Source organism: Salvia splendens, chromosome 19, assembly GCF_004379255.2.
Source record: "Salvia splendens isolate huo1 chromosome 19, SspV2, whole genome shotgun sequence".
Lineage (NCBI taxonomy): Eukaryota > Viridiplantae > Streptophyta > Magnoliopsida > Lamiales > Lamiaceae > Salvia > Salvia splendens.
In genome coordinates, this window is record NC_056050.1 from 8,545,359 (window position 1) to 8,567,539 (window position 22,181).

The 22,181-nt window shown below is 41.8% G+C and overlaps 1 protein-coding gene, 1 long non-coding RNA gene and 1 pseudogene across 2 annotated transcripts; 1 reads left to right on the forward strand and 2 right to left on the reverse strand.

Moving 5' to 3' along the window:
* Nucleotides 1-6,534: 6,534 nt before the first annotated feature.
* Nucleotides 6,535-9,206, reverse strand: LOC121778978 (protein FAR1-RELATED SEQUENCE 5-like). The gene is made up of 3 exons (XM_042176345.1): nt 9,059-9,206; nt 8,126-8,858; nt 6,535-8,008 (listed from the first exon to the last, which is right to left on the reverse strand). The coding sequence occupies exons 1-3, from the start codon at nt 9,204-9,206 to the stop codon at nt 6,535-6,537; spliced, it is 2,355 nt and encodes a 784-aa protein (XP_042032279.1).
* Nucleotides 9,207-9,626: 420 nt separating this feature from the next.
* LOC121778568 lies at nt 9,627-11,347 on the reverse strand (annotated as a pseudogene).
* A 226-nt stretch (nt 11,348-11,573) lies between these two features.
* Nucleotides 11,574-12,288, forward strand: LOC121778569. The gene is made up of 2 exons (XR_006045694.1): nt 11,574-11,870; nt 11,949-12,288. It is a non-coding gene; the product is annotated as an uncharacterized LOC121778569 (long non-coding RNA).
* The last annotated feature ends 9,893 nt before the right edge of the window (nt 12,289-22,181 follow it).

The following is a 22,181-nucleotide window of genomic DNA, read 5'->3' on the forward strand; positions in this document are numbered from 1 at the left end:
GTTATTTCCTATTGTGCCCTTTACACGGTTAACATGATTTAAATTTTAATGTTTCAGCATAATATGTGAACCGCTAGATCAGTGCAAATCGACGGTGGAGATTAAGAAGGATAAAGGATTTATTAGGTGAAAAGGATTTGAATACAATCCCCTATATATATATATATAGAGAGAGAGAGAGTTGCATTCTAGGTACACTATATATTAAGTGTTAAGCACAAGCTTAATTTGGGACATTGGATCATAAGGATAAACGGCTGAGATTAGAGCTTGAAAATGCAGACGGTCGTCATTATATGATGGCGTTTTGGTCATTAAAGGGTATATGCATCCCATTGGAATTAAATAGCAGTTACTGATTTAGGAAATTATATGATATGCAGACATCATGGAGAGAAAATTTGTTTGCACTAATTCAGTTCCCAAGATTATCAAAATTTCCGCACCCATATCATTACTCCTTTTGAATATGTGTAGAATTAGATATAAATCTTTTCAATTCTAATCAACATTACTTCAAATCTCACTCATTCATTCTTCTCTTTATCTTCACTCTTTTTTCTGTCACTTTGATACCGATCACCAAGAAATGACTCCAACACAAAGCAAGGGCGGTGTGGCTGACTCGACCGACGGTGGGTTGCTGTTTTGATAGTTTGCATGTCTAGTTGTTGCTCTGATTTCCATTCTTCTGACAATTTTGTGGGTTTTGATTCAGCATGCCGAAGTAGAGGGGATGAAGAACCGAAAGCTGTTTCTTCGAACTCTTTAGCGGGAAAAGGTTTTTTATGCAAAATCATTGTTTATTATTTTACTCATAGTCATATATTGCACATTGATCTTACAATTTTTTGTTTCTTTTCTTCACAATGAACAAGGAGGTGGTTCTCCCGGTGCTACCAAGAAATCTGATGTAATACCAAACTTTTCTTCTAGAAACACTGTTGCTACTCGAAATAATGGAAAATCGTCGGCAAAAACATGTATTAGAGAACCTGTTTTGTTATTTTCAAAATATTGGTGTGCATTTTAGTCATTTAGATTTATGTTCTTGTGCTTTAACTGGAAGGGAATGGTGGTGAAGCTAAAGGAAAAGAACAGGCGAAGGGTACATGGACATCTTCGTCAAAAGTTGGTATTAAATATCTTAGAGTTTAATTAGGAAGATTTTCATCTCAAATATATATTAGGGTGTGTCGTTGATAGAAAATATGAAACCCATATGATGTGATTGATACTATGTAATGATGTATATAATATATGTATAATGATGTTTGTGATCTATGATGTTTAGTCCTTTAACATTGTTGGTTTTAGTCCTTGGTGGGAAAGGCAAAGGAAAAGAGAAAGTGGATGACGATTACAAAGCTCCTGCAGCATCAGGTATGGAAGAGAATGATCATATATTATCAGTGTTTACATATGTAATGATGACATGTGGTGTATGTGTTGATATCCATTTTTGCTATCCGTATTGTATTGAAATAAGTGTAGGTGGTGAATCCAAAGGAAAAGAGAAAGTAGCTGATTTGGGTCAAGCGACTGAATCAACAGGTATGGAAATGGAAGAGTGGTGATCAATCTAAGTGTGTGTAATGAGCATGTGGTGTATGTGTTGATATCCATTTTTGCTATCCTTATCGTATTGAAATAGGTGTAGGTGGTGAATCCAAAGGAAAAGAGAAAGTAGCTGATTTGGGTCAAGCGACTGAATCAACAGGTATGGAAATGGAAGAGTGGTGATCAATCTAAGTGTGTGTAATGAGCATGTGTGGATTGTGTAATGATCACGAGTAGGACTATTTAATGATCAGATTCGTATCTGCACTGATATGTATAGGTGACTAACATTTATTTTTCGTATTTCTTGATTCTAGAAAACAAGCGCAAGAGGACTTTGAATGGTGTCGATTCACCGCAAAGCCTCGTAAAGGAAAAACTGGCAAGGAAAATAATCATCAAAGCAGTGAATTGGGGTCAAGATTCCACAAGAAATTGGCCTACTGAGCAAGCACCTAGAGGGCAACCATCAGTTGTGTCGGCTGTTCCTAATCCTGCTGATGAGGTTGAAGTAGTGAACAGAATGAAGCTAAGACGATCTCCAAAATTCCTAGTAGAGATGATGGAGTTGTTGAACGAGAACCAGCGACAGGCTGTTCAAGACATGGGATTTGGACATCTAATACACTTTAACATCACTTCGATACCATCGCAACTAGCTTACTGGCTTCTATACAACTTTGACCCCATAACCTGCAGTGTGAAGGCGAGAGGTCAAAGAGTCCACTTAACTGAGGAGGACGTCCACATGACGATGGGGTTCCCAAGGGGTGAAATAATGATTGTGAGGTCGACTAGGCAGGATAATCAAATGATGTTAGATGAGATTGCAAGTGTCGGAGATAAGAATAGATACAATATGTTGCCTAAGTTTCTGCAGACTCAGATGCTTAAAGATGAGGATGGTGGGTTATGGTTTAGGAGGCTATTCCTAATTTTGATGGAGACGCATTTGATAGAACCTTCAGCTGATGGTTACTGCAAGACTAAGCTTCTTGGTGTGTTAGCCGATGTCACACATGTGAGAAATTATAATTGGTGTGCATACGTCCTTGATATACTTGTTATGGCCCAACGAAATTGGATGGACAACCCAGACACACCATTCACTGGACTAATTGCCTTTCTGATGGTATTTAACTTTGCTCTGATTTCAAATATTACTGCATCTCTTTTTGGATGTGTAATCATTTATTTTATGGCATGATGTAGTAAATAATGATGTTTTTATTATTTCATGTAGTCCTACTATGTCGATCGCTTCATTATTGAAACACGAAAGGTTCGGCGTGCATTCCCATCCATAAAAGGTTGGAATTCCAAGCTGCTAAGGTTGAGGGAGAAACATGAGCTGGAATTGGGTGGATTTGGCTATGGGGTCTATGAAGCTAAGTATGATCTAAGCAGAGATAATGAGGTTGGATTGACGGTGGCGAAGAAAAAGAAGAAGATGGCTATTGTTGTTGAGAGAGGAGAATCATCTAAACCTAAAGGTGTTACTGAAAAGGGAGGGACATCGAACACCAAGGCAGATAATGTTGTTGATCATGCTACTGATGCGATGATGGCCTTGATGGAAGCTGCATCGAACGCCGCAAAGGCTATATCAAAGCTGCTTAGGAAGATGAGGGAGGCACCTGACGATATCAAGGGCACTGGATGCTTCAAAATAGCTTCAATTGTTGCACTAAAGATGATTGGTTTCAAAGAATCTGAACTCATCAATGAACATGCAGATCCAATCGCATCGATGACACCGACAATGGAAGATGAAGACATTCGAAATCTAGCATGGATTGAGGCTGTTGAGCAAATCATGAAGGTGGTTGATGAGCGCGTTGCTCTGTGCAAAGATGATGACATCCCTACATTCGACTTGGGGCTTCGCTTCGCTTCGCAGGATGTAAGTTGATCACTATATCATGCTATGATAATCTTTTTTGGCTAATCTAACGTCTGTCTGTAATGAACTAACTGTTATCTTCCGTTATTAACTGTGTGTCACGCATCTCAGGATGCAAACCAGCCGAACAATCCAATTGTCGAGGAGCAAGTACCTGGCATGGAGCACACTTTTCACACGGGGGGTGTTATAATATCTAGTGCAGTTCAAGATGTTTTACCAAATGAAGAGAAGGTAGTTTTGATGCTTTACATGTTCATAAAATCATGGCATAGACGTCTACTTAATACATTTGTCTAGGATGACAGTGAGGAAGACAATACGCAATTGGCGCTTAACGTGGTTCATAATTTAATTGACGATTTTGATTTTGCGACGCCATATGTAATCCCGCCTGGGAAACGTGAGGTGATGTCGTGTTTCTACCCAAAAAAATGTTTAATTGTCTGAATGTTTTCGCTGACCAAGATATTTAACATTTTCTTATAGTTCACCACTAGTGGACTGCGAGACAGTAAAAAATCAGTGGGGCCATCTAGCCATAATGAAGCTATTTCCATCCAACATAAACAGGTTCAAGTTGTAATGATCTATTTCTAGTGCTGTGATGATCGTGCAGTACATATGCAATGAAGATCATTCATGAAAATGTACAGGAATTGATAGTGAATGGTAGGATGGAAATGCGTTCCAAAGCTGAAAAGAAGATATCTCATGCATTGAGATCACCATACAACCAAAGAGCTATTAAATTGGGAAACACTTTAACTCCTACTGAAAGGGAAACATACTATTGGATTCTGAAGTGTCATGATGTCTACGAGTGAGTTTAATGCATTTATTTATCAAACCATCTGGAATTTTTTATGTACTGTATTTAATTTGAAATTAATATCACTACAGTGATGTGCTTGTATACGATGATGATGTGGTTGTTGTGACAAAGCTAGAGTTCTATTCTTTACTGCCACATACGTATGTCTCTTCGGGTGTGATTAGTGCATGGTGCTCATATCTAAACAACATGGAAGAATACAGGGGGCCATCGTCACCAAAAAGGCTATTCTTCACCTTATACCCTTGTGTAAGATCTTTATACTGCATAGTAATGTAAAATTTCTTATCATATACTGTTTGTGTAAAGTTGTGTCGTTTGATATGTGGTAACAAACGTTCAGGCTAGCACAATTGTGTCACGCACTAATCCATGGGATGCGGGTGCGGACTTTCAGCTTGCGACGTTTGCGGCGAATTTAGATCACGAGGTGAAGCTAATCCCAAATTTCAAGTGGGCGGACATAGATATGGTATATAGATATCTGAAAAATTTGCAGATTTCAATGTGAATATACTACTTTTATGCTTAACATGTAGTCAATTTGTTGTATTAGGTATTCTTCCCAATTTGTGCACATGAACACTACTATGCGGTGTGCTTCTACTACGCTTCAAAAAGGGTTATTGTAATTGACAACTCAAGTAGCGGAGACTCTGACAACATCACAGTGAATTACGGTGTGATACCGGAAACCTTGGTACGCAATATTGATGAAAATGTATAATTAGTAATGTATGTTGTGTTGCTTTGTAATGAACTGTCAGCTGTTTATTTTTCCAGAGAATCTTTTTCTGGAAATATCTTGCAGGAGTTGGCTGCGTTCAGCAATCAAAAGCAGTTGAAAATTCTGCCATTGAAAGGCTAAAACTGAAATGGAGTACAGAAACTAACAAGGATGACAGCGGTGTGTATTTGATGAGACACCTTGAAACTTACATGGGTCAGAAAGGGCGTGAATGGACTTGTGGCCTATCAAAGAAGAGCAAAGGGGTGTTGCAGATATTGAGAGCCAAGTACTGTACTGCACTAATGCTGGCAGAAATAAATCACGAACACTTCAAGAATAAAGCCAAGGTAATACCATATTACGCAAATGCACTACAGACCGAGAAGATAGACGTGGAAAAGTTGATAGCCAACTACGCAAAAGAAAGAGCGAATCTATTTAACTAATTCACCAGAGGTTTCATCATTTTAAGTAGTTTTGAGACAATGTTTCAGAAGTTTTCGCTACATTTTGAATAATCATTAATGACATTACACATGAGGTGTTTTTTTCAAATGACCTATATGAATTGATTGTTTCTCATATTATTTGAAACTCATTTTGGTGTTATTAGTTGATATTTGCTTAGCTTTTTTATATGATAGTTCAATGTCTTTGGTTTCCCATTCACAAGTTGACCCAACATTGTCGTTAATAATGAGTAATCAATTAGTCTGCAAGGTCTATATTAGGAAAATCTAAAAGTCAATCAGATATGGTGTCCATTATCTGTCATGATTACGCAAGTCAAATGTCATTACGGTGCACGTCGTACTTATGACGTAAAAATAAACTTATGATGACTTAAAAATGACATTTGCATGCTTGGTTCTGCATTTTTGTAATAAGAATGGGCTTTGCATAACACGAACTATAACAATTATAATTGAAAGATTCTACTCCCTCCGCCCACAATTTATAGAGCCCTTTTGACTCGGCACGAGTTTTAAGAAATTATTTGACTTTGTGAAGAAAAGTAAAAGGAGAAAGTGAGGGGAATGTGAGACTCATTTAAAATATTGGTTTTATATAGGATTGTGAATGTAAAAAGTTGGTGGAATATGGGATTTGTACACTAAAGTGGAATAAAGTAAATGGTTCTATAAATCATGGACAAACAAAAATGGCAAAATGGCACTTTAAATGGTGGACGGAGGGAGTATTATTTTTATTCTTAATAGCTTATAATTTTACTCTTAGAAAAAACAAATCGACTGTGAAAGTCTTAATTTGTTGCAATAGAACACGAATGATACTCTTCAATGCATTAGCATGTCCAAAAAGCACCAGACACTAGAGAACTATGGTGGTCCTGATTTCTGCATTAGAAACTAGGCGTAATTACCTTAGTTCCTAATATGAAAATATTAAAAAAAAATTGTCATTATTAATGAAAAATCCGAAGTTCATCACAAGACTGCATGAAAACAAAAAGAACAGAAATGAACAAATGAACAAGTACTGCTCTTAACTTTGAGACTTTCTACGACGTTTTTCTTTTCTTTGACTCTGGCGCAGTTCCTTTTCTTTTTCTTTGACTCTGGTGCAGTTCCGCGAGTCATGGTGCCCCATCTCTTTGCACTTTGCGCAGCGACGTTGAGGTTTTTTTGACAGCTGAATGGCTTTCTCCTTCTTTGAAATCAACCTAGCTACAGCAGTACTGCCGCAACCTTTTGTATTCACATATTCAGGAGGATGAACATCGATTTCATCCGGCTTCTCGCAACCATAATAGCTCTCAATCATCTTCTTCTTGTCAAAGGCCGACATTACGACATCTCCGCTGAACAAACCTTTTTTGGCATCATCAATGAGGGCAGTGGCAGCATGAATTTTTTCAATGTCGCTTTCCACGGCTTGCACCAACTCAAAAAAGGAAGAATACAACTTCTTTATCGCCATTTTCTTCTCATCTGCAAATGCGTATGTCCTGTCCTCCTCAGATAAAACACCATGTGCAGCCTTCATTAGTGGTGTCTTCAACCATCGACCTCCAAATAAGGTGTCAGGGATCAGCTTCACGTGGTTGTTTTTAAGTATGAAAAATATGTGACTACATATCTTTCCAATCCTCTCAAACAATTTACAGCCGCATTGGTATGAATCATCATCCGCACAGAATGTGACAGTCCATGTCTTCTCATATAGATCATCAACCTCGTAGTACTGAATATCGTCCTCCGTGAACATCCCTTTCATACCACAGTTAGAGGATGCGTCAGCCATCTCCTCTTGAATTGATTTGAAAGCATTCTCAGTGAAGATGGTCGAAGCATATTTCTCAAATAACAACTTCGTCTTCAAAATGGGGATGGTTGTCGAGTCCAAGTAATCATGCTTCGCACTATTGTTTCTTTGGGCATCCAATGCATGATTGAAATTCATGATGAACTGAACAAGATTCGCTGTAGAATTGTTGTATCTTTTGAAAAACATATTCTGTGATTCTGAAACGGAAGTTGTTTTTATCAATGAACTCATTGGGAAGTCCCTAAAGTAAGCAGGGACCCACATTTTTCTTGCTGCAAACATTTTTCTAAACCAACCCACACCCGTCAACCCATATTTGTTCATGACTTCATTCCACGCAGCTTCAAACTCGTGAGGTTCTATCAACTCTGACCAAACACAAGAATTTAATTCCTTCTTAAACCGATCATCAGCTCTAAGATCCTTACCCACTTTATCAGCAAGCTTAAGCATAATGTGCCACATACACCACCTGTGTCTAGTATTTGACATTACCTGCTCAATAGCACCTCTCATGGCTGGATCTTGATCGGTTATGATGAGCTTAGGAGCTGAACCCATACATTTAACAAATTGCTCAAACACCCAAGAGAACGATTCAGTACCTTCATTTGCTAACAAAGCAGCTACAAATGTGATAGGCTTGCCATGGTTATCCTTGTCTGTGAACGGTGCAAAAATCATGCGATACCTGCAGCGGAAATTAAGACATCATTACTAAGAAATCCAAAACGTCATTACATTAGAAAGTTGCAATCATTACTCCTATAAGAACAGAATCATTGATAAAAATGTTTAGAAAAATTACCTGTTAGTCGAATATGTTGTATCAAAAGCGACGATATCACCAAACATGTAATAACTCATCTTCGAATAAGCATCACACCAAAATAGTCGCGTGAGTCTTTCTCTAGAATCTTTTTCGTATTCAAACGTAAATCCCTCACAATTATCTTTCTTTTTCTGCATTTCATTGAGTAACATTTGAACATCAAATCCGTCGGCATACCTTCTGACATCACGTGTGAAATTCCTAACTTCACCAACAGTACATCCAACTGATTCGTATCCACCGAGCAGCTCCTTCAATAATCTATAACTAAGTGTAGGCCCAATATTTGCATTGGCACAATCAATTATAAATTTTTGATGCACTAAATCCAACGAACGATTCAACCTCATGAAGTGCTTATGTTCAGCTTGAACCATCTCATGGTTATGTCCTTCTATGAAATCATTAACAACATAACCCAACGAACCAGCAAATTTGAAGGAAATCCTTGCCGGACAACTGCACTTCTTCGTAGACCGTTTGCGTTTTGGAGTGAAACCTTCCTCATTAATTTTCCTTTCGCCTTCTCTCGAGCATACCATATAAAGCCAAGTGAACACATCACCTGACTTTTTAGAACCGTTTCTACGTGTATCAAATCCACCAAATCGAGCATAATTGTTGTAAAACTCAGTAGCGTCTTCCAATTTGAGAAATCTTTGGCCAATATATGGTTTAATTTCGTTAGAGCAAACTGGCGTGTGTGTTCCTGTAATATATAGGTACCCAATCAAAACATTGTCAATCTCCTAAAACTACTGCATCAGACGTACATATTAATATCATTAATATAGAGACGTAACATCATTTTAGCCAAATGAAAACTTTTCATAAATTGGTTTACACATAATTTATAAAAAGTTCAGTCAGAGAGACACTAAAACCATGTTCGTCGAGTTAACAAGTTACCTTCAGACTCAACTGTGTCGTCAGTTATGGGTGATGAAGCATCGAAGGATATGTCTTCCGGAGATGACGGTGTATGATTGATTGGCATCTCGACAGGATAGTCTGGTATAGGTGCAACGTCTGACATGGGTGTCTGATTGATTGGCATCTCGACTAGATCGATTGGATTCAATTGTGCCGACGCTGCCATGGAGAAGACGAATCTTTTTCTGAAAAGCTAATCGTGTGGGATATTTGTGGTCTTGGAATAAAAGATTATGAACATCAAAGTAATTAGTGTTGAATGAATTGATTGCAATTAACGTGATATGTAGTTTCCATAGTAATCTCTCATCATAATAGCATGCAAATGATTACAAAGTCTAAACTAACCTTCTACGAAAATAACACACAAGATATCCGTTATTTAATTATTATTTTATGGTAATTGTTTGACCGTAGGATCACTAAATCCGAAGGTCTATATTAGGCCTGCACTTAAGGAATAAAAGGGGTTTGGGATTGATCATCCTCCTATATATATATATATATATATACCAAAACAAGTATATCTCTTATTGCATCTAAATCCACCATAAAATCTCCTCATTTTCCATTTGTTGTTGGAATATTCTTGGTGACCTCCTCAAGGTCACAATTTGTATCCACTCCTATTTTTTCATTTCCAACAAAATTCATATTCATTTCAATATCTTTTCCGGAGTTTGAGACACTCTCCTTGAGCTCAAAATTTGTTTCCACAACTTTCTTTTTGTCCTTGTAGATGAAGTACAAAATCATTTGGGTAACTCCTAATAGAAGTCCCAAAATATTTGGCAACTGTCAAAAAAAATTAAAATCAAATCACAAAAATATGAATAAATTGAGAAATTAATTCATTTGTCACACTTACTGCAATGTAGTAGTCCCTGATGAAGAATCCATGGCAAAACCAACTTGCAGCACAAAGGGAAAGGAAAAATGATAGTGCAAATGGCATGAACTCTACACTTCTCGTTCTAATGACTTGTCTCTGTAAAAAAATAAGTAAAAACAAGTACGTACTTATGTTTATTCGATACTCGCACCAACAAACAGTTGTTACAAGTATCTTAAGAAAACGGAAAAAAAATATTTACCATTACACTTAGAGGAGAGCAAACACAACTATATTGATGATGGCACAAACCCATCCTACTAAAGCAACCCTCTTTGAGCCATTTACGGCTAGTAGAGAAACTAGCATGATCACCCCTAAACCTTCCTCCATTGAATAGTAGAATCCATCTCATTGTGAAAATCTGAAACAAAAATCACATTATCAATAACAAAAGCTTGTGTTGTTTACATACATTCATGTAGGGCTGACAAAACGTTCAGGCTGGATTGTTATCGGCTAATCTTTAAACCAAATCCAGTAAGGCCTAGCCCAACCCAAAATCATCGGGTTGGGCCGACCCAATAATGACCCGAACCCATTAACTTAGTGTGTATTTGTGTCATACCGAAAGTTTTCAACCCTACCATCGATGATATGATACAATTCGAGTAGACACGACCCGAACATGATATTATACGAGTAAAACTTGATATTAAACGCTTAAATCTGAAACTACACAGTTAAAACATGACATAACTCGATTAAAATTTTATCACGATTTAAATATAAATAATAAAACTAAAATATAATATAATATTTTGCAAAATAACTAAGATAATAATATTATTTCTTAATGGAATATTCGAACCCAACCCAAAATCAGCAGGTTCACTTCGTGCGTGTTCGTATCAAGTTGAAAATTGCAATGGAGTAAATTGTGGTACCTTAATCTTGTTTGGAGCGTATAGTATATAGAGGAAGATGTATAGTGCTTCAATGACGCAACCAATACCATTAATGCTAACGATCATATAGGCATTTGTTTTAAGGTAAGTATAGTAAAGCAACAATGAGGCACTGAAAAATGAAATTGAATATGATATTGATTGAAACCCTTCCGACGATTTCTTCCTACAAATTCTGTAAAATGTTGGCCTGCATATAATTAAACATTATTACACAATTATTATTATAATAAGAAACCAAATTAATGCATATATAAACTCTTCATTGTATATATGGTTCATACAGTGGCGCCAAGAATACCAGAAAAGATATTATATTTTCTGCAAAACGAGACAAAATATATTTTATCAGAACTAGAAAATAAAAAATACATGCACATCATTTTTATAGTAGTAAAGTGAAACATAAAACATACCCAATAGGCCAAAAATGATAGCTAATTTCTCAGCACTCAAAAATGCCATTTTAATCTTTTATTTTGTCAAATGATGCAATATTCGAACACTTTTTTCTAAAAACAAATCGGCACAGTATTATTATTATTATCATCATGTACAACTTATGTATACTTGAGACTATTGTATTTGCGTATAGGCAATTTATGCTAAATGCTTGGCCTATCATCACGGTATAATTGTACGTTGTTAATATACCAAACAAGGAGGAAATATACGACTAATTAATTAATTAATTCAGACATATGGTTTGCCACGTACTTTTTATTGACAGTAACCTAAACTTTAATAATTCCATACCTAATATCAAAAAATTTGGCATACTTTTTTGTGATATATAAACTTACAAATAATCCATCTCACCTGTTGTCATCTTTATTAACTCTAAACAAAAATCTAATTCATTTTTTCCTTCACCACTGATATAAATTATAATGAGTTGTTTTAGAATTGTTATGAACTCGAAGATTAAGTAGTATGGCTAAAAGGTCCAAATTTACCTGAATTTGCATTTATGAAAGTTGGATCAAAAGTACGTAGCTTTTTCATTTTTGTTATGATTGTAATTTTGCAACAACACTGTTTGTAAGATTGATTGCAACTGTTTTAGATAAGTGTCTGTTATGAACCCATCTATTCCACCAGTGATGGAGGTGCCACCGAGCGAGGAGACGGCAGAGCCTACCCCGGAAACACTATCGGGTGAGTCGGTTTCGACATCAACGGAGGAACGTGGAACGGAGGAACGTGGAGAACAGGTGAAGGAGGTTAGGGAGAAGACGGAGAAGAGACAGTTAAGGCCACGGAAGGGACTCAAGCAGCCTGATCGCTTTCAAGACTTCGTGACGAAGTAGCACACCAGCTGCTCGAGGAAAGGCCAGAACCAGTTTACTGTTTTATCCCTTTTATTAGACTTTCGTATTTTATTGTAATTTCCCATTTATTTTTTGCACGAATATTGAGTCGAGCGTTTTATAAGCTCCGTCGGGTTTTCTTTGTTGGTTCTTTCCCGATGTATAGGATTAGGTCGAACCAACCCTAGGGTCCTAGATATTATAAATAGGGCATATCATTAATTCATAAATCAATCAATGAAATATATTTAGCCCACTTATCGTGATTAACACTCTCAACACCCTACTTTGTTGCCGACGGAAATCTCTTCCGCGCCGACGTTTCGTTTTGGCCGCCGACCCTGCACGCGGGGCGTCGGAGTTCGTGGTGTTACTCTCGTAACCGGGCGAATATCGAGTTAGGAGAAGGAATCTCCTAACAACTGGTGCTTTCACATTGCTGAATTCATGGAGATACCTACCGAATCGACGAGCGCTCCTGTCGTGTTGACAGGAGGCAACGCACAAGAATTAGTAACAACCGACGGCCATCGTCACCAGGGTAATCGGAGAAACGGTGGCGGCTCGCCTCGACCTCCTCCGAGAGGCGACCGCCGCCCGACGGATAGGACCCCTACTGATCCGTTGTTGCAGGGATTTGATAGGATCATGGATCGTTTTGACCAATTGGAGTCCCGAATGGATAATTCTGATAGGCGGGTAGATGTTTTGGAGAACCCGCATGTCCCGGACACGTACCCACTGGACGACGAAGTTGATTCGGGGGATGAGGCGTATATGGAGCACCGGGAGTCAGAGTTTGTGAGGAGAGAGGAGAACCCACAGCATCACCAATTGGGGTTTCGGGATCTACGACAGCCTGGGTGGGGCCGTCGGGGTGGTGCCTACGGAGCACGTGGCGATTATCGTCGCGACGGGGCATGGCAGCAGGAAGACGGCGCTGACCGCCGGTTAGGGGTACACCAGCCGCGTCGGTGGTCCAGCTGGGATCCACCACCAACACGCGGGCACGGTTGGCGTGACAATCGCCGCTCTTCGTGCTGGGACCCGCCACCGCACCGGGACCGTGTATCCTACAATCAGGACTTGGGTTCGCGTCATGGGGTGAAGATGCGTGCCCCCCACTTCGATGGGTCAGACGCGTCTAATTGGATCTCTCGTGTCGAGTACTATTTTGACCACGTGAGGATGCCGGAGGAAGACTGCCTTCATTATGTGGTTATGTTGTTTGACCCCCCAGCCGCAGAGTGGATTTTCAACTACCGAAACAACAACCGTTTTGTGTCGTGGACTGAATTTTTGGAGGATGTACGTCACCGTTTCGACCCGCAAAGCTTTAAGAATTACATTGGTCCTTTATCCAAGCTGGTTCAAACCGGGACGGTGGCCGACTATCATGATACTTTCGAAAAGTATTTGAATCGAGTAGTGGGTATGCCCGACTATGTATTGTTGCCAATATTTATCGAGGGATTAAAGGAGCCTATTCAGGAGAAAGTGGAGATGCATCAACCCCAATCCCTCGCGGAGGCAATGGCTATTGCGCTCCGCCTTGGGACTAATCACGAACGCCGGTGGCAGCAGTCCTCGGGAGAGACGAAGAAACAATGGTCGGGTCGCGAATCGCGACAGCCGGCGCTGCCCGCCTCCAGCCCTGCCACGTCCACAGGGCCACAGCCGTCCACTGTACTACCGAAGGTTACCCCGATTCGGGTATCTAATGCAGAGAAGTCAGAGAGATCTCGCAAGGGGTTGTGTTGGCATTGCCCGGAAAAGTACGTCCCGGGCCATGTTTGTGCGGTAAAACTCCTTTGTTATGTAGGAGAGGATGACGTGGAGGAAGATGGGGATGGCCTTGATGAGCATCAACAAACCGACGAGGTCATCCGGGCGGATTTGTCTCACCTTCATGCTTTGAGCAGCAACACCCGCTCCAAACCATTCCAAGTAGTGGGCACGATTGGGTCGACGGAAGTGGTAATTTTAATTGACACTGGAAGCACACATGATTTCCTTCACCCACGCATTGCGGAGCGTCTCAAATTGTCGTTGACACCTATTCGACCGTTTCGAGTTTATGTGGGCAATGGTGGGTCCTTGCTTTGTTCACACGTATCACGTCGGACTAAATTGAGTATGCAAGGCGCCGAGTTTCTGATCGACCTCCACATACTGGATATTCATGGACCCGATATCATTCTAGGGATGGAATGGTTGGAATCCCTCGGGAAAGTGGCCGCTGATTTTGTGGGGAAGACGCTGGAATTTCACAAGAACGGTCAGAAATTTTTTATTCAAGGCAAGCTTCCGGGCCCTCGGCAGATATCCCTCCACTCCTTGGCGTCGCTCAATACACACTCGCCGGCACACGAGTTTTATGAGCTGGTACCCCTAAGCCCGGACGACCATTCAGCCGCGCTCCTGTCGGCTCAACCAGAATTTCCGCCAGACTTGCCCGGGGAGGTCCGCCAGGTGCTGGGCGAGTTCAAGCAGGTTTTTGGCCTCCCGGTGGGGCTTCCCCCTGCACGGCCTTTCGACCATAAGATCCATCTACTGCCACACACGAGGCCGGTCAATGTGCGACCTTACCGTTACCCGTACTTTCAAAAGAATGAAATTGAGAAACAGGTGCGAGAAATGTTGGATCAGGGAATTATACAACGGAGCCAGAGCCCTTTTTCCTCCCCAGTGCTGCTAATCAGGAAGAAGGATGGCACGTTCCGCTTCTGTATAGACTATCGAGCCTTGAACCTCGCCACGGTACCAGACCATTTTCCCATTCCCACAGCCGATGAGTTGTTCGACGAATTGGGAAAAGCTAAATTTTTCACAAAGCTGGACTTGCGCTCGGGATATCACCAGATCCGGATGCACGAAGTGGATATCTTTAAGACTGCTTTCCGAACGCATGATGGGCATTTCGAATTCTTGGTGATGCCGTTCGGATTGACCAATGCCCCGTCCACTTTTCAGGCGGCGATGAACAGTATATTTCAGCCGCTTCTTCGGAAATGCGTGATAGTATTCTTTGACGACATATTGATTTATAGCCCAACCATGGAGTCCCATTGTACACATTTGACCGAGGTACTATCGCTCCTACTCGCACATCAATTTTTTATAAAGTTGTCAAAGTGTGTTTTTTGTAGCACCACTGTTGAATATTTGGGGCACTTGATTACAGATGGACAGTTGGTGGCTGACCCGGCGAAGACTGCAGCGATGACCGCCTGGCCATTACCGCGCACGGTTAAACAGTTGAGGGGATTCCTGGGTTTGACGGGGTACTACCGTCGTTTTGTAGCTCATTACGCGGTAATTGCGACTCCCTTGACTGATTTGTTAAAGAAGGACTCTTTCGAATGGTCAGCAGCAGCAGATAACGCATTCGGGGCTCTCAAATCAGCCATGACATCGGCCCCTGTACTTCGTTTGCCGGATTTTAACAAGACTTTTTGTGTAGAAACGGATGCCTGCGATGTAGGGATTGGGGCGGTTTTAATTCAAGAAGGTCACCCGATTGCTTTTTTCAGCCGCAAATTGGGTCCGCGACGCAGAGTGGCGTCCACCTATCACAAAGAACTTTATGCGATTGTTGAGGCGATTCAAAAATGGAGACATTACTTGCTCGGCCGAGATTTTGTCATCCGCACGGACCAAAAGAGCTTGAAGGAGTTTTTGCAGCAAGTGGTGCACACACCAGACCAACAGTTATACGTCCGCAAGTTGATGGGATATAAATTTCGTATTGAGTACAAGCGGGGTATAACAAACAAGGCGGCGGACGCCCTCTCTCGTCGGGATGTCGTCGAGCTGCCGCCTCAACCTTCGGCATCAGCAGACGCGCGAGACCTAACTGGGGCAGAGCCGGCGCTGGACGATTCTGAGGCAGATGGGGCGTTATTGGCGACGGCAGCCCACCCGGTCCCGATATTACTCGATGTGTTGCGTCGAGAGACAGCCACTTTGACAGATTTGAGAGACTTAACAGCAAAGATTCAGGCGGGCGACGCACCTCCTCAGTTCTCCTTCGTTGACGGGTTAATCTATTTTAACAGAAGAATTTTCGTAAGCCCCACATCTACTATGAAGACGCTCCTATTGGAAGAGCATCATAACACGCTGGTGGCTGGTCACCCCGGCCAGGATCGCACTTTCCGTTTACTTGCAGCAGGTTTTTATTGGCCAAGAATGAGAAAGGAGGTCAAGGAGTTTGTTGATGCTTGTGTCATCTGCCAATCCACGAAGTACTCCACCCAAAAGCCGGCGGGGCTGCTCCAACCTCTCCCCGTTCCATCCCAGGTGTGGGAGGATGTATCCATGGATTTTATAACCGGACTGCCGCAATCCCGGGGGTACACAACAATAATGGTGGTGGTGGACAGATTGTCCAAATATGCTCATTTCGCTGCACTGCCGGCACGTTTCGATGCCATCCGTGTAGCCCACCTTTTTGTCAACACGGTAGTACGGCATCACGGCTTCCCGAAGACCTTAGTCTCGGATCGTGACTCGGTATTTCTGAACGCCGTGTGGGAGGAAATTTTACGACTCAGCGGGACCAAGCTCAACTTCACTACGGCCTACCATCCCCAATCCGATGGCCAAACAGAGATTCGGAACAAAGGGCTTGAGCAATACTTGAGGGCATTCACCGCGGATAGACCATCTACGTGGTCCAATTTTTTGCCATGGGCGGAATTATCTCTGAATTGCTTTCATCATGCAGGGTTAGGGACGTCTCCTTTTCGAGCATTGTATGGTCGGGAACCGCCTTTACTGGTTGCTGCTCGTCCATAGACAAAAACCCCACCCAAGGTGGCTAAGCTGATCAGACAGCGAGGGGAACTGTTGGAAGAACTTACACGCAATTTGTCAAGATCTCAACAGCGAATGAGAGATACGGCGAACAAGCATAGGCTGCACATTGAATTTGAGGTGGGTGATTTCGTATGGTTAAAGTTGCAACCGTATAGGCAACATTCGGTGGCCAAACCGTTATCGGCTAAACTGGCCAAACGTTTCTATGGCCCGTTCGAGATTTTAGAGGGGATTGGTCCGGTCGCATATAAACTGAGGTTGCCTGAAGGGAGTCGAATCCACAATGTCTTTCACGTCAGTCTTCTCCGGGCGTTTGTGGGAAGCAACGAGGTGATACCGTTGCCTGACAGATTCTGGGGCAACCGGCCCATTGCTCACCCGGTGTCGATCTTGGACTCCCAAACAATGTGGCATAAGGGGGCAGCGACCGAACACGTGCTGGTGCGATGGTCGGACGGATCCGACTCCCCTTCCTGGGAACCGCTTCAAGAGTTACAGCGCCGATTTCCTTCGATTCCCCTTGAGGCCAAGGAGATACTTAAGGAGGGGGGAGTTGTTATGAACCCATCTATTCCACCAGTGATGGAGGTGCCACCGAGCGAGGAGACGGCAGAGCCTACCCCGGAAACACTATCGGGTGAGTCGGTTTCGACATCAACGGAGGAACGTGGAACGGAGGAACGTGGAGAACAGGTGAAGGAGGTTAGGGAGAAGACGGAGAAGAGACAGTTAAGGCCACGGAAGGGACTCAAGCAGCCTGATCGCTTTCAAGACTTCGTGACGAAGTAGCACACCAGCTGCTCGAGGAAAGGCCAGAACCAGTTTACTGTTTTATCCCTTTTATTAGACTTTCGTATTTTATTGTAATTTCCCATTTATTTTTTGCACGAATATTGAGTCGAGCGTTTTATAAGCTCCGTCGGGTTTTCTTTGTTGGTTCTTTCCCGATGTATAGGATTAGGTCGAACCAACCCTAGGGTCCTAGATATTATAAATAGGGCATATCATTAATTCATAAATCAATCAATGAAATATATTTGGCCCACTTATCGTGATTAACACTCTCAACACCCTACTTTGTTGCCGACGGAAATCTCTTCCGCGCCGACGTTTCGTTTTGGCCGCCGACCCTGCACGCGGGGCGCCGGAGTTCGTGGTGTTACTCTCGTAACCGGGCGAATATCGAGTTAGGAGAAGGAGTCTCCTAACAGTGTCTTACTACAATATTTTTTCCACACTGCATCCTAAATCTTATTAATTCAATATTTGCGACAAGATCTTGTTACACTTGTCAAATTCTTTTTAATCTGTAAATTTAAACAAAGATTAATAATTTTATGGTCAAATAAATTGTCGTTGGTCACTTAAGTAATTGAAAAATCAGTCATTAAAGCCTATGACTCGTTTAACAACACAAATATTTTAGTATACAAATAAATTAATTATACTAGTACTAATATATTACCAAAAATTATAATATTAATAATATAATACTTCCTCTCTCCCACAAAAAGAGTCACATTTTGTTATTTCAGTTTGTCCTACAATAAGAGTCACATTTCACTTTTACCTTAAATGGTAAGTAGGTCTCACATTCCACTAATTTCGTTCACTCACATTATATTATAAAACCAATATAAAAAAGTGGACTTCATATTACACTAATCTTTCCAATCCACTATTCTTTACATTCCTTAAAACTCGTGCGCACACCAAGTGTGACTCCTATTGTGGAACGGATGGTGTCACGACCGCATTTTGCTAAGGATAGCAAAAACGGGTAATTCGCGACTAATAAGGGGGGATTATAAAAGCGGGGAAAGAAAATGGGTAGAATTCAAGGAACTTGCCGAAAGGCCAATCAATTGATACCATAAAATAGAAGCCAAGTATTTGATTACAAGATCTCAAAATAGAATATTTCAGCATATCAACTAAATCGGAGTTCGAATGTGAGACTTTGACATTCTCACTTGACAAAAGTACAGCGGAATAGGACCTTACTAAACGACTTCATGTATGAAGACACGAATCGTAGAGAAATTCACTTGATTATTTAATAGCATCGACTCCGATCAATATTCCTTCCTCTTGACGTTCAACCTGCACATTTATAAATACATGCATGGCTGAGTACAGGAGTACTCAGTGGACACGTGCCGAAAAAAAAACATACATATATAAGTTGTCATCCATCAACAGTATCACACGGGGGTTTTTCTTAAAAAGGCCCGAGCATACTAAATTCTTTTGTGATCTTAAAAGTCCGACTGCAGTCTAAGTTCTTGGTGTATCCTGCCTTGTCTGAGAATCTAGTGTACCGTGTAGGTGGCCACCTTCAATAGTACCCTCGCCGGCCAACCTCTCTAGGATGGCTCCCGACTCTTGCGCGCTATATTCCAATTCGTAACGTTTTGGCGTAGCCAAAACCAACAAACATATATCTCTAACAGACAAGTCTCGAAAACAAACATTTATGGCATGACAACAACTTTAAAATGATCGCATATCCATTTTTTAGAAAAGGTATTTCATAACTTCAAAACATTTGCTTTATATCCACACTATACTGTTGGATATTAAAAGAAAGCCCACCTGATACGCTTGTCTCCAAATAACAACTCTCTTCTGGCCTCACTTACCCTTGAATAATTTATCCTTTGAAAATAGCGTAGCACGCTAATTAGTACTTGACTATTTCTCTTGAGAAAAAAGAATGCATGCATCCTATTGGATAGCACCTATATCTTAGTCTTGTCTTATAGGATTTTCTTAATCCTATCTCGGGTTTTACTCCTCTGCAGAGTTTAATTATTCTCTTTACTAATTCTGGCAAATCCTATTTTCTCTAGCACAATTATTCGTGCTCTTATTTAATAGAATATGGATTCTTGAAAAAGATCCCTTCTAATTCTTTTCTTCGAATTTTCTTAAGGCCGCCCATGGCGTCGCGGGGCGACGCCGGTCGGACCTTCGCATTTCCAACTTTAATATTTTCTTTTTTCCATATTCGGAAACTTAGTAATTTATTCAGGAATTATATAATTAAGCTCCAAGCTCTATTCGTTAAATTATTTCCGCTCCAAGAGTAAAAATCTTAGCCCAAATCTACTAATTAAATGTGGCACTCCAACTTTTCAATTTGTTAATTAACTAGAGCCTCTATTTAGTAGCCCAAAATCTTAACTAATACATGGCCCAAAAAGAGACAGCCCACTGTACATATTTAGTTAAATGGACTTAGCCCAAAAATCCTTCTCCTTTGACTTTCCCGTCGGTATTCCTTCTCCATTCACATTTTCATTTTTCAATTCCTTTTGAGAGCCCAAAATGCAAGGTATAGAATTGTCTTCTCCACTTCGTTCCTTTCTCGGCGGAATCGCCGTTCAACTAGATCGCCGGAGCTCCACCGGCGCCAGCCGTCTCTCGGCTCTCTCTCTCTTCTAATTCTCCCTCAATCAATTTACACCACAATTCCTCCAACTCAGAACCCTTAATTTGGGGAGAAGCAGCGCCTACCTCATTCTCTCGCCTCGCTCTTCTCCGGCGAGCTCTCCGTCGCCGTTCACTCAGCCCGTCGGGGATCCGCCGGGTCCGTCTCCTCCATCTCCTCCGATTTGGAGAGCAGCGGCGTTACCAACGAGAGAGAAGGCGTCGCCCTTCCCATCTTCACCTCCTTTTGGTTTCTCCACCGCGAATCTTCCTCTAGAGATCGCGGCACTGCCACCGGCTGCCAGTCCCTATCCCGTCGCGTTTTCCTCTCCTCGGCGGTGGAATCTCCTCGCAATGGTAGGAGCATTCTCCGGCGAACAGCCGCACCGCGCGCTCCATCGCGCCCACGCAATCAGTCCCGGCGAGCAGCGTCGCTGCCCTCGCCACCTCCGTTGCTTGCCTGCTCGACGCCGGACTGCCCGTCGTCTAAGCTAAGCTCCTCCCCCCTTTCCCTTCGTACCTTTTTATTTGTGAGTTATGGCAGTAACATGTTGATAATTTCCAAATGCATCTGGTGGAGCAAGTTATGATTTTTTTCCCTTTTTGGAAGGATTTATCTCACTGAAATGAGTATTATTATTTTTTTGTGAATTCTTGGTTCGACTCAGTGGTGTTGGAGATTGCCCATGTTGTCCTAAAGCTGTGATCTTGGGGCAGAGGACTTGTTCAATTGTGTTAGCTATCGTTGCTTGGCTAACTTTCGAGTTGCCTAACGTGGTGCTTGCTTATTGTTGTGTTGGATATCCTATTTGAGCTCCTATGTTTGGCTATCCGTCGTTCTAACATGATGCAAGAGGGGGATGGGTGTTGAGGGAATTACCTCACTTGGTGAACACTCTCGGTTTGTGACTGCCCTCCTCGCTGCCACTGCCTTGCGTCGCCCGTTCCTCCCTCCGTCGTTCTTCACGCCCGAGAACCTTGGGGCCGAATGGGTGTGTGGAGGAAAGGGGTGATGGTTGTATTTATAGGCCACTCCTTGGCCTCTTGTGGCAGGTTTTGGGGCATTGGTGTTCCCATTTTCGGCTAAGAGCTTAGCCCCCTTTTGAGTTCCATGATTATGTAGATCATACTAAATTTGTGTAAGCTTTGGGGTTGCCTCACTTGGCTGTCATCTTAGCCTCGTTTGATGGGGAGGAGAATGTATTGTTGCCTCTAAAAGGCATTAGTGATGAGCTCATTCCTTGCTCCTTTTTGTTCTTTCCCTTTCTTGTAGGATTGGTGATGTATTGCCTAGATTCCCACACTCACTATCTTGAAAGAGCCTCCAACCTGAGTCCTGGTGAGACCTATTTCTAAGAGCATCTCCAGTGGTCGGCGAGCGAGCGCTCGCCGATTTTTGGCGGCCGAGCGGCTCGCCGAACTATTGCAGCCGGCGAGTGCCGGGTAATCTTGCCAGGTGAGAGGAGGTTTATTGAATGGTTTGAAAAAATAGTGGGTGGTGATTTAGAGGTGGAAGTTGAAGAAGTGGTTGTTGTGCTGTGGCATCTATGGTGTAACAGAAACAAAATTATTTGACGGAATGAGAACGGGTCAGCTGCTGGAATTATTGGTGCTACTCGTAGTTGTCTGACGGCTTGGAGAGAAGCTCAGGTTCAAAATGATATTGGTGGACGGGGTGGGAGACCTCACTTGGAGGAAAAATGGGTGAAGCCGCAGAATGGTGTACTAAAATGCAA

Bases quoted from the DNA above. Each gene is read 5' to 3' on its own strand.
- LOC121778978 (XM_042176345.1), bottom strand. From the start codon at position 9,206: ATGCCAATCAATCAGACACCCATGTCAGACGTTGCACCTATACCAGAC. The intron at 8,859-9,058 runs GTAACTTGTTAA...TATATATTACAG, and splicing joins CGACACAGTTGAGTCTGAAG to GAACACACACGCCAGTTTGC. The intron at 8,009-8,125 runs GTAATTTTTCTA...TTTCCGCTGCAG, and splicing joins ACAACATATTCGACTAACAG to GTATCGCATGATTTTTGCAC.